General features: G+C 39.8%; 1 protein-coding gene across 1 annotated transcript in view; it reads left to right on the forward strand.

Moving 5' to 3' along the window:
* The first annotated feature begins 2190 nt into the window (after positions 1–2190).
* The window catches only part of RSPO3 (R-spondin 3), a 76194-nt gene continuing 65528 nt past the window's right edge, over positions 2191–12856 (forward strand). Inside the window, exon 1 of the mRNA XM_018566516.1 lies at positions 2191–2675. Coding sequence (XP_018422018.1) covers positions 2579–2675 — 97 coding nt within the window. The 5' untranslated portion in view covers positions 2191–2578. The remainder of the gene's footprint in view (positions 2676–12856) is intronic.

Raw genomic sequence — 12856 nt, forward strand, 5'->3', positions numbered from 1 at the left:
CCTTGGGGAGTATCAGGATACGATATGCCAACCTGGGACGCTGACCTGCCCACACAAAAGACACGAACAGGCGCCTCAGATGGGAGAAAAACGACTGTGGTACATGGATAGGCATTGCCTGGATGATGTACAGGATCCTAGGAAGCACTGTCATCTTCAGGGCTGCACAGCGGCCAAACCACGATAACGTCAGGCTCTGCCAGTTGGAGAGATCTTGTTTAACAGCATGAAGCAGGGGTACCTAGTTTTCGACGTGCAACTGTCCAGGGTCCGCGGTTATGCGCACACCCAGGTGGTTTAGAGATGACTGGGCCCAGCGAAACTGGAAGGAGGAACGCAGTCTATCTACCTCCGCGGGGGGCAAAGTGATGTTGAGTGCCTCCGACTTGGCCTGATTAACCAAAAAATTGGAGATGGCACCATAGGTATCGAAAGCTCGCAGGAGGGGTGGCAATGAGGTCATTGGCCGGGAGACAAAGAAGACCAGGTCGTCAGCGTATGCTGCTAGTTTATGGGCACCTGATGGCACTTGTAATCCCTCAATTAAATCATCCGCTCTAATAGTACATAGTAGAGGCTCCAATGTGAGAGCAAATATGAGCGGGGACAAGGGGCATCCTTGGCGGGTACCATTGGAGATGGGGAAATATTTAGAGCGAGTTTCATTGACTCTTACCGCCGCAGTTGGGGACGAGTATAAGGCCATGATCCATGCACGCATATGCGCTCCTTGTCCGATGTGGCCTAAGGTGGCCTCCAAGAATCGCCAGTCCACCCGATCGAACGCCTTTTCGGCATCGATGGATAGGAGCAGGAGGGGGCAAGGGCTGCGTCTAGCAGCATGAATAATGTTCAGGACTCTGGAGGTGTTGTCCCTTGCCTCTCTCGCCGGCATATATAGATATATATTTCCCTGCAGATTAGACTATTCCACATGCATGTATTCAGGAAACATAATAATACAAAAAAATCACCAATTCCCAGCTTCATATTTATTGATTATTTGCTCCTTAGGATATAGCACAACTTCTTAGGTTAATTTCATTTCATTACAGGGCAGGTAGGTTAAAAAAAAACTCCTGAGGGTAGAGTATCTTCTATAAATGATTTTACAGCTTTGCCAATTTACTTTGCTCATCAATGATTGTCAGTAATATGAGAAATGACAAAAGTCCTCTTAATATTTACCAAGTGCAATAAATCACATTTTTCGGCTTTTTTTCTTTTCAGAAATATTTGTTTTTGCACCTAATTGAAACTTAAACACCTTAGAAGGCTTCTCTGCAGCCAAGTCCTTTTTGTTGTTGCAGTCATCCATGCTCATAAATAAATACAGTTAACAGAAGTGTGAGCACAGCCACATAATGTGTGAAGTGTTGAGAGACCAGAAGAGTGATAACAAAAAAGTCACATAATGAAACTTTAAAAGCCAGATCTGTCTCCTCCATCCATTAAAAAAATAATTTCTAACTGTCCTGGATGGCTGGTGTGATGCACCTCTGCCATGGCATTGCTTGTCATGGAAAGGGTACTGTATTCTTGACATTTTTTGCAATCCCCCCAAGCTGCCTTTTTTTTTTCTTTCATTTTCTCTCACCCTCTCCCTCTGGATGGGCTAATTCGACCCAGAACTGCGCACGGACGAGGTTTGCTTCCCCTTAGCACTTTTCTTTCCCCCTAGCACTGCCTACGTCCCATTGTAGTTTACTTGCACACTTAATCTTCGGCTCTCTTTTAAAAAGAGGAGGGGGTGTGCAGGGAGAGAGGGATAGGGGGAGGTTAAATCAGTGACATGATCGGTGTAGTGAGGGGAGTCTGACAGAAGCAGCCAGTCCTAACAGTGCGCAGCCTGGGAGTAAGAGACTAGGCAGTATTCTATAGGGGGGAGTCATTTGATTTACAGTAACCTACACAACAAGGCTCTCTGCCCCCAATAAGTCTGATGAGCTCTAGACAGACCACCCTCTGATGCTGGAGAACTCTGCCTTTGGATGGTACCCTGGAAAAAGTTTGGATGTGAAGTGCTCCAACACAGTACCCTGGCACCCTCTCCTGTATACCTGTGAGCCTCTTCTGCTGTGGAATCCCAGATGGCTAGCGGTGAGACAGGACCTCTGATGGATCTGTTCCCTGTGTAGGACACATTGCAAAGAAAAGGTGGCTGGGTTGTCCCTGTGGTTTTTTTTTTTTTTTTGGAAAGTGACAGATGATCCCAGGATTACCAGCGCCACATGTGTGCAGGAGTTGGGTTTCTGGTGGCTTGTCTGGTCAAGGCTTGTGTCTCCTCAGATGTCCAAGAACTTAGGTTCCTCCACGCAATATGCTACCTGCATCAAATCCAGGGAGCCTGCCTGCTGACTCTACCCCACCAGCTGTAAGTTACTCTTCTGTCTATCTCAAAAAGCACAAACAGTCCTGTGTTATCATCCTGTTTCACTAATTGTCCGGTCGACTTATCTCTGGAAGTCCTTGTGGATTGTGTTTGCTTTTTTTTTTTGGATCACTGGGAAGAGAAGAATTTGGAGGACACTGCACTCCATACTAAAGGACTTAGAGGGGAAATCATTACAAGGTTACTATGCAATTGCGACTGCTTTCTTTGTGTTTGATCATTGTGAACTTCTTGGAATACATTGAGAGCCAACACATCCCTAGAGGGAGGCGACATCGAAGAAGTAAGTGTCACTTGCTCAAGCATTCACCTGTTGTGCGTATGACTTGTGTGGCTATCGATTTCTAGCGCTTCATTCTTCATCCTTTATTCTCCTAGGGATGGCAAGGTGCTCTTGTCCCTTTGGGGTGACTGTCCATAGACACAGGTCAAATTGAGACTATAGGTTTCCATAGGCAACTGATTCACTTTTGCTCCAGTCTTTGTAAAGGAATAGTATAGGGTTTGGTGACCCCAATGAGATCTGTCTATGGTGGACTCCTGGCATTTGGTACCTGGCTAGAAGTCTTTTAGCTAATGTTCTTCTGTTTATACTATACATAATATAGTTCTAGTGATGGGTATTATATAAGAAATAAACTACTGATCTCTGGTGTTCAGGAGCACATGCTTGCACATACTTCTACTAACAGGTTCTGTCCATGAGTTGGGGTGAATTAAACGAGTAAAGGACAATATTCATTTACTGCAGTTTAAAAGTTTAGCTGCAACTAGTATAATTATATCAGAAAGGTAGACAATCCTCTTCAGAGTTCACTCGATTTAAAGTCCCTAACCAAATACATGTAAATCTAGTCAAATATAGTAATATATAGCAAATTCTGCAGGTACTGAAAGATGTGGGGGCAAAAAATAGCATTTGATTTGAAATTCTGCACCCCTCTTATCAGATACATATGGAGTTTGTCTTGTTTTGAGTGAGCTGGTTAATAGTTGAAACATATACAGTTTCACCTTATTACCGATGGATCTAGGCAATTTAAATGTATAAGCCCAGGACCACACCAGTGGTAGACATTCAGCTACAGACCAATGGAGGCTGCTGTGTATTAACTCCTATAAAACAATGTAGATCCACCTCTGCCAGTTCTCCTATAGCCTTTGGAGGTGCTTGCACCACCCAGTCATTTTCTAACCCCAATGGATTTGCCATGGACTGTTATTTGGAAGCATTAACCTTTGTGGGGAGGACACCGTTTTGTCCCGCACGCACAGCTTATGCTAATACCTAACACTGATGGGACACTATCAACAAAGTCTTGTAATGTCTCCTGATGATAACAAAGACATGGCATTGAATGGGTTAAGTTTATTTGCTCAGCATATCTTTGGTGATCGCTGGTAATTAGTTTGTAATTGCAATGTCTCTCTACTCGCTAGCAAATCCTATTACAAACGAAATCATTGCCTGAATGCCTCTGAGGTTGTCTGTAACGAAGATCCCATCCGTACAAGATGTTTGCAGTTATCCCAAGCAGCACATACCTCGTTTCTAGATATCTGATTTACTTCTTGAGGACTCCTTGACACACCCCTTGGCTGCCGGAAAGAGATCTGGAGATTATTATTTGCAAGGAGTTTACTTATAATAAATGGTTATATTCCAGCATCCAGGATCTGGCAGTGGTTGCATGCATATCTCTCTACCTGCCCCCTATGGCTTTCAAAAGTGGCGACAGACAGATAAGCTTGGCTAGCACAGGGTCATAAAATGCAGACCTGGCGACCAAGGCAGGCTTACCTTGTGCTGTCATCCTCTGTGTTCCTGGTGAGGGTACATGTCAATCAGATTAAGATAGTGGTAATAAAAGTCAGGAAATTCCAGGCATTCTCCCTAAGAATATTTGATACACGTGTGTGATTTCCTTAGATGCATTGCATCCCTTCTTTGTAGTGCCATGTTGCCTGTCTCTCCCTAGATGATTAGGAAGGAAGGTCCATGTGTTATCCTGACTTGTTTGCTATAATACCAGCAGCTCAGCAAGAGACCTCAGTGTGTTTCTCCCAAACTGCTTACAGATGGTACATGAAGTGTGGAAAGTGTGTGAGGGAAGTGATGCCCTCCAGCAGGCAAGAGCAACTTGTTTCTCTAAGCCAGCCCTTCTCAACTAGGGTTTTGTAGAACCCTAGGGTTCTTCCAGAGGATGCTAGGGGTTCATTGAGAAGAGGTAGATATTTATCTCACACTTATACTAATCATCAATGTAACTGACTTACACACTTCTACACTGACCAGCACTATAGGGTCACTTCTACACTGACCAGCAACATAAGGGGTCATGTCTATGCTGACCAACAATATATAGGGGGACATTTCCACTGTCTGCTAATACAAGGGGACACTTCTCCAATGAACAGCAACATTAGGGGTCACTTCTATACTGGCCAGCGATATAAGGGGGAACTTTTCCACTGTTCACTAATATATTAATATAAGGGGGCACTTTTCCACTGACAAGCAAAATAGGGTCACTTCTGCACTGACTAGCTATATAAGGAGTCATGTCTATGCTGACCAACAATATAATGTGGGACTTTTCCACTGACTGCTAATATAAGGGGACACTTCTGCACTGGCCAGTAATATAAGGGGGCACTTCTCCACTGACCAGCAATATAGGGTCACTTCTACACTGACCAGCGATATAAGGGGGAACCTTTCCACTGTCTACTAATATACTAATATAAGGGGGCACTTCTCCACTGACTAGCAATATATGGTGTCACTTCTACACTGACCAGCAACATAAGGGGTCATGTCTATGCTGACCAACAATATATGGGGGGACATTTCCACTGTCTGCTAATTCAAGGGGACACTTCTCCAATGAACATCAACATTAGGTTGTCACTTCTATACTGGCCAGCGATATAAGGGGGAACTTTTCCACTGTTCACTAATATATTAATATAAGGGGGCACTTTTCCACTGACCAGCAAAATAGGGTCACTTCTGCACTGACTAGCTATATAAGGGGTCATGTCTGTGCTGACCAACAATATAATGGGGAACTTTTCCACTGTTTGCTAATATAAGGGGCACTTCTCCACTGACCAGCATTATTAGCAGTCACTTCTACACTAGCCAGCGATATAAGGGTGAACTTTTCCACTGTCTACTAATATACTAATATTATTTTATTTAATTTCATGATTAATATTGAAAATATCTTTGTCATATCTAGCAAGGGGGTGTTGTAAAATGATATGCCCTGAAAGTATAGCACATTCTTTATTATTTATTGATCACACTAATGTATACATTGAACTGTAGGTATAATGTTTAGCAGGGGTTCCCTGGGAGCTGAAAAAAAGGTTCTTTCAGGGTAAAAAGGTTAAACGGCTGCTCTAAGCTTTTCCTAACTGATCAAATCTCCAGACTTTGCCTTGTTAAGCATTTGTGGATGCAGTGTGCTGGGAATGATAGAAGCGTGTGTGGCTGGGAGATAACTCTTAGAGGCTCATGTTATCATCCCAACATCCTATAGAAATGGTGAGGCTGATTGTTGAGAAACAATAAATTGTGTGAATATTCACTTCAATTATCCAATCATGTGAAAAGCAAAGTCTTGCTTATTCATTTCATCTGAGCATGATTGGATAATTGAAGCAAATTTTCACACAATTTTTTTTGAGAATATTTTCAACCCTTTTAGTAAATCAGCCCAGGTGCTAGAGGTTGTACTCTGCTGTCAGGATTTGTCTAAATTCTAATACAATACTAAAATGTTATAACTGAGCCTTACAGCTCAAAACAATAGCCTGCTAAAATTGTCACAAAAGTATCTTTGTAATTCTATGCTCTATCCATCACATTCATCTTCACTATCTTCATTGCTGTATATTTAGTAGTTTCATCAGCTACATATAAGTCATGTAGACATAATGAGGATGATTAACTAAAGGAGTTGAGAACCTTCACTCAAAAAATGTGTGAATTGCAATTGAATTGTGATTGGAAATTATTTAGTAAATCAGCTCTACTCACTTTAGACATGTCTACACCAACTATTATATATTATAGAGTTTGGAAATGCATTAATAGAGTTCTACATGAAGTCGATCTAAAGCCCACTACAGGTAGGGATTCAAGTGTATCTAAAATCAAATGCTTTATTTAATGTTTTGGAGAAATCAAGGAAGGGTTAAACCCATTTGGAGCTTTTTGCTATATGAGTCCCATTGAGGACATTTCCCTACACTTCCTGCCCTGGAGTCACAACAACAGTTAATTGGAAATCCCCTCTTAGACAGTTGTCTGCAGAATAAATGTCCCCCTGACAGTCGTCACCAAGACCATTAGAGAGGGTGACAAAACAAACAAAAAAAGGTTTTTGCCTTTAGATACACTTTAATGGTACCTCAACGTGCCTGATTTTAAACAGTATTACAAAGCAGCTCAATTAGTTAGGCTCCTAGACTGGACGTTCAATGCCTCCCATAAAGGATGGGTGACATTAGAAGTAGACTTGAGTAATACCCACCTCTCAGAATGTATCTGGACTCCACCATATACGCGATAGGAAAATGGTTGTTTTGGGGATTGGTGTGGACAGGGACAGAAATGTGTAAAATTGTCACTTTGTTACAAAGTGAATCAACATTTCTGAAATGATACTTTGGGTTATATAAATGCATGATCCACTGTGTAGGTGGAGTAGTGAACTGTTATTTAGGTTATAAGGAATACAAAAAAAAAAGATATGTAGGTAGGGATTCAAGTGTGTCTGTCTATCTATCTATCTATCTATCTATCTATCTATCTATCTATCTATCATAATATCAGGGCAAGTAGATAGTGCCAACATCCTTCAGGAAACTTTTGCCACCTGGCACTTTATTTTTAATATTAGCAAAATGCAATTGTGCCTTATACTTTGCCAAGAACTTTTTTTCAAATATATTTTTCAAGAGCTTTAATTTTTCTTTTGATGTGGTTATATAGTGTAAGCATTGCTACCCAATAACATAGGTATTTGAAGCTAGCATCATCTTGACAGTGGATGGTGACTTTAAAATATATCAGCAATGGCCAGTTTATCAGTTCAATTTCTCTAAATCATTACATTTTGTGTTTTGAGTTACTTAGCTCAGTTTCACTTAAAGAAGACGGATGTCTATCTTTAAGTAACTCAGTTAAAGGGGAATCTGAATCCTCAGCTGTTCTCCTGCTCATTTTCATGTTATACAAGCAGAAAACACGTGATAATGTGGTGTGTAATAATGGAAAAAATTACAGGAGCGCTCTGCTACTGTCTTTATCACTGTGACCACATAAAGGATGGAACAGAGTCACTGCCATCAATTCTGTGTCTTCTAGCGCCCTCTAGTGAGGGATTGTGGAAATGTCAGGTACCACTAATTCTCCCTTGTAATGTGGTGTGAATTCACTACTAAACCTCATTTAAATGGCCATAAACATTGCTAAAAGAGTGTATCTCACTTGTGTAGTTCTGACACTCATGGTTCACCTCCTTAATTCAAATCACAAAGGGAGTAAAGCATATATTTCTTTAGAAATACCTATCCAAAAAAAAAGAACATTATTCTTAAAGTTTACTGGCAGCAAAAAACACACTTGTGGGTCAGTGTAGAAAGTGATCAAATATGCATGTTTTTTGTTTAATTCACAACAAATGTTTGACACCTGACACATACTACAAGGAGCAGTTCAGTATAGTGTTCTTTGCGCTTAAATATTGTAGGGTTAAGGTGAATATTGGGGCTAAAATAAACCATAAACAATACATTCATGTTTTCCCTTGTTTCATCCCTTTAAAAATGATACAAGTACAAAAAAAATACTTATTGATCTACTACAAATACAGTGTACTACTAACTTATTTTGGGCTGACAACACAGTGCCTTTGCTGCTCTAATATCCCGGCCAGCATTGTCAGGCCTGCCTGCTGTCCTACAGAACTATTTTGTCTATCCCCCAACCCTCTCTGTCTTACTCCACATGCTTACATTTATTTATTTCCCAGAAAAACAATGCTGCTGCTTTGACTTGAGTCTGCACACATACTATATGTAGGTAAAGGGCTCTTGGGAGAAGTAATTCTGGATATTAGTAAGAAATTACTGCCCAGTAGCTGCCTCTGCAAACATTTTACAACAGGGGGAGAGGGAGTTTTGGGGGTAACCTTAGGTAATGCCTGCACATACCCTTTAACAAATCATAGGTTTTATACTGTTTCATGCACGAGTTTGTATGTGACAGTTTACTACAAGTAGTGACTATTTAATACTATATACCAAAAGAACATGTTCCTTTACCTGGATATTTCATGCAAATACATTTTACAGGCCTGCTGAAAAATGTGGAACAAATAGCAGTGGGTTGGGAGTATTTGTTGAAATCTTCTAAGCTTAAGTGTTGTGTGCAATAGCCATCACATCCTAATTACTGTGTCACAAGCTGGAGTCACTTCTCCAAATGCCAGAGTCACACTCTTGCATAATATGAATGCTTATTTACACGTAGACTATAGACACCTCATTTTCCTTTTGCTTTATTGGAGCTTGAAGCCATTGGGGACTAAGCACTAGTATTTGTTGATGAAAGCATTTTGAAGCAAAGATGTTTTTAGCTCCATCTAGTGGCCATAATGTGGTATTTTCGTAATATCACTTTCGACTTGGAAAGAAAACATACTAGGAAAGTTAATTTTCGCCTCCATTCGCACAGAATGGGGACGAATTTGAATTCGCAGGACGAAGGTTTCTAAATACCCTTCTTAGTGTGGCTTGCAAAACACAATACTCAATGCAGAGAAAAAAAATGAACAGAAATCAATATTAAGGTTCCATTTTTACTAAAACAACAAATCTAGTTTTTCTAGAGCTGCTATATTGCACAGGAGACAGGATGGATCCTGTGTGCGGCCGAGCATGGACACCCACACCCGCATGGATGTGCAGCTCGGGTGAGCATACAACAGCGTACGACCGCATCCTCCCATAGGGAAGGACAGGCTGCTGCGTACAATCACACGCAGCACCTGTCCTTCTCGGGAACTACCCAATATGGTCGTGCATGGCGCACGGATCTGTATGGCCCCACTCTAGGCTGTGTGAATGAGGCCTTACTGGGTAGATGTCCAATAGTTTGGGGGGAGGAGCTATATTGTCAAAAAGATGACTGGTCACACAAACTCCCACGCGTACATACATCTTGTGTTTGATCTTTTAATTGGCCACTCACAAGAGACATCCATACGAACATTATCATTTTATTAGAGACATCTGACACACCTTTAGAATGAACATGTATGTCTATAGTAAAGGATGGGGGAGGAGCATGTAGATACCTTCAACACCAACTAATTTTAGAGAAAAATAACTGTCAGAAGGTTTTCAACCCTGTTAAATCATTGAAAAAAATGTACAGAAGTTTTTGAAGTCACCCACACCCACTTCTATTAGCTAAGCTGGTCAAGCTTCACAATGTAGAGCAATCCAAAAAAACATATGACCCTGAATATAAAGTAGAGTTGTCTTTCTCATGTAGGCTGTGCTGCCTGGCTATTAGTATTGTCACTGCTGATTCACAAGCCTATAGATTGTCAATGAAAGCCTGGTCACACCTAGTCCTGCCCACTGCTTTCTAGATTGACAGCCTTTCCTGTGTTGCTGAAACCTTCCCATTGTGAGCTGTAGTGTCTGAGAAAGGGAGCATGTGAGAAACATATATAGAATGATTTGGCTCAGTCAGGATAGGTAAATTAATATTTTTTGTTTACTTTATGAGACTTGTGCATCACATAGAAACTGGATTTGGTACTTGTTTAGACTGTCATACAGAAGCATTTAGTTGTACTTTAACTGCAAGTGGATGATAACAAGTGCTTCAGGTAGTCAGAGGCTCTTGATATTTCACACAAGGAGATTTTCAAATGTGTAAAATCTTCCTGTGATCTGATCCCTTGACTTTTATTATTATATGGGGAAGGAGGAGCGTTGCACTAAGTACCAAAGGTCAGTTATCTCCCATATATCTCTAGGTAGGGAAATATCTGGGTGTCAATTGCTGATGAGGGTGGGGATAGTCTCAGTCTTGATACTTGAGAAATCCCCTAAGGATATCCACGGCATGTGATTTGAGTATGGTGTCAGCTATACCATGGCTGTTAATTCTGTCTAAATAACTAATTCTGAGGTTTTAGAAGCTGCTTTTGCTTTTTATAGCAAACCCATTTTAACAGTTCAGTGTTGTGGCAACCCATACAGGTATACACCACTAATTATTTTTAGTTATTTGCAAAAATAAAACACAATGGATTGCTGGAAAACATTTACATGTAATCTGAGGGCAAACCAAAGTACATATACCTCATGGCATACTTCAGATCAGGTTACCCATATCAGGAAGTACACACAAAAACACTAACTTCTGCAAATGTTACATACTTAAAATGACACTAAACTCAGGCGTTAAACCATAAAAATGCATTCATGTACCATAACTATTAACAAAAATGTAGCATATTTGTCTATCACTTGGCTGTAGATCCCCAAATCATCTCTAAATTGGTGCTGACACTGTCCTTCCTTCTGGAGGGTGGCTACTTTTGTTCCCCATGGTCCCTGTGTGTGTTGTAAAGTAGCCACCACTCCAAGCTCGCTTCTGTGATGGACTACAATCCCAATATAAATTAGTAAATTAAATGTGAGATTGTAGTCCATCACGGAATGGGCTTGGAGCAGTGGCTACTTTACAACACACACAGGGACCATGAGGAATAAAACTAGCCACCCTCCAGAAGGAAGCACTGTATCAGTGCCAATTCAGAGATGATTTGAGGATCTACAGTTGAGTAATACACAAATAAGATACATTTTTGTTAATAGTTAAGGGACTTGAATGCATTTTTAAGATTTAATTCCTGAGTTTAGTGTCAATTTAAATAAAGTAAAGCGGAGAAAGAAAAATGGGTACATTTAAAAAAGTAAAATTTTTAAAACTCCTGTCAAGAAAATAATATGATGAAAAAAGAGTTAAATTGAATCACTATAACAAAAGCCAATGTGCAAAGTCATAAATCAAAGGGACAACGTAGATTTTAGATTACTGTACTGAGATCAATGTAAGATGAATTATATGATGTGTTCATATGGGTAGTTAAGCTTTGCACCGTGTTTTATTTAGCAGTTCTTGTAAATGTGGTGCATAGAGACCATTTAGCACTTTTGTACTGTGCATAATATCTGCCTTTATATAGCCATCTCCCCATATATATGACAGGAAAACAGCTACAGATGGCAATCTTCTATTGGTGCTTCATATTCTTACATATGGGATATGTATGCTCTGACTTACATACATCACCCAATGTGCTTATATTTGGCGCTTCTCTGCGTCTGAAAAAAACAAATTAGCGTGCTCATTTATGAGCAATACATAAAATAACATAAGAAATACAACATATTTTCTTTTTTATGTGATTCTCACAATATATAACTCTGGAACTGAAAATGTGGAAAGTATCTGGTCTGCAAGCTATTGCCTTTAAGCAATGTAGAAAAATGTTATGTTGTTTTAGAATAACTTACTTAAGAACCATTATAAATTTCCATGCATTAATTTTAGGAGGTAGTAAAAATTCCAAGCCTATTCCTCCCCATCTGTAACATGCAATGTCTCCTTGCTGGCTCAATGCAAGAGATCAACTCAGCTACATTCCACAATTAACATGTGGATTCCATTCTGGACCTTCTCATTTATTACATACTGACTCTCTCTCTGTTTTTCCTTTTTTGTTATATGTGCCCTGCATTAAAAGCTAAACTGAAGGTATTTCAAACTGCTTATTCTAAGAGATACAGCATATAGGAAACAAAAGTTAATAATGCTAACACTCATTCAATAATATAATTTGTTAACTGAGTAGGAATTGTGCAGTTAAATTAAATAATAAATAAATATATTTATATTTAATAATTAAATAATGTATTTTACACCTTATGCTGGCTTTTTCTTCACTGAGAGTTTAAACATTTTAGCAGAGATTATACATTTAGAGGTACATGTATAAGGGAAAGTTGGTAAGTACACGCTAATATATGTCTAAAAACATTGTGCTGGGGTATGTAGACATATTTAAAAAATAAGGACTACTTATAGACATGGAAATTATAATGAATGCCTTTGATCAAGGATTTTTTTTAGAATTTGGCCTTTTATTATTTTGTATTGTATGTATGAAATATATAATTCAGGACTTGCTCATAAAATGAATGGTATTTATTATTCCATTGATTTAAGAGAGTGTAAAAGAAAACTGTATTTAAGTCTATTTGGTACATTCCAGGGCGCCCAAATTGGTGATCCTAAAGGCGCCTTTCAGACACAGTGCGGCTAGAACACGCTCTCCAACTATATCATTGCTTGTCTACATTCGC

The sequence above is a fragment of the Nanorana parkeri genome, unplaced genomic scaffold (assembly GCF_000935625.1).
Source record: "Nanorana parkeri isolate BGI_ZX_2015 unplaced genomic scaffold, ASM93562v1 scaffold955, whole genome shotgun sequence".
Classification (NCBI taxonomy): Eukaryota; Metazoa; Chordata; class Amphibia; order Anura; family Dicroglossidae; genus Nanorana; species Nanorana parkeri.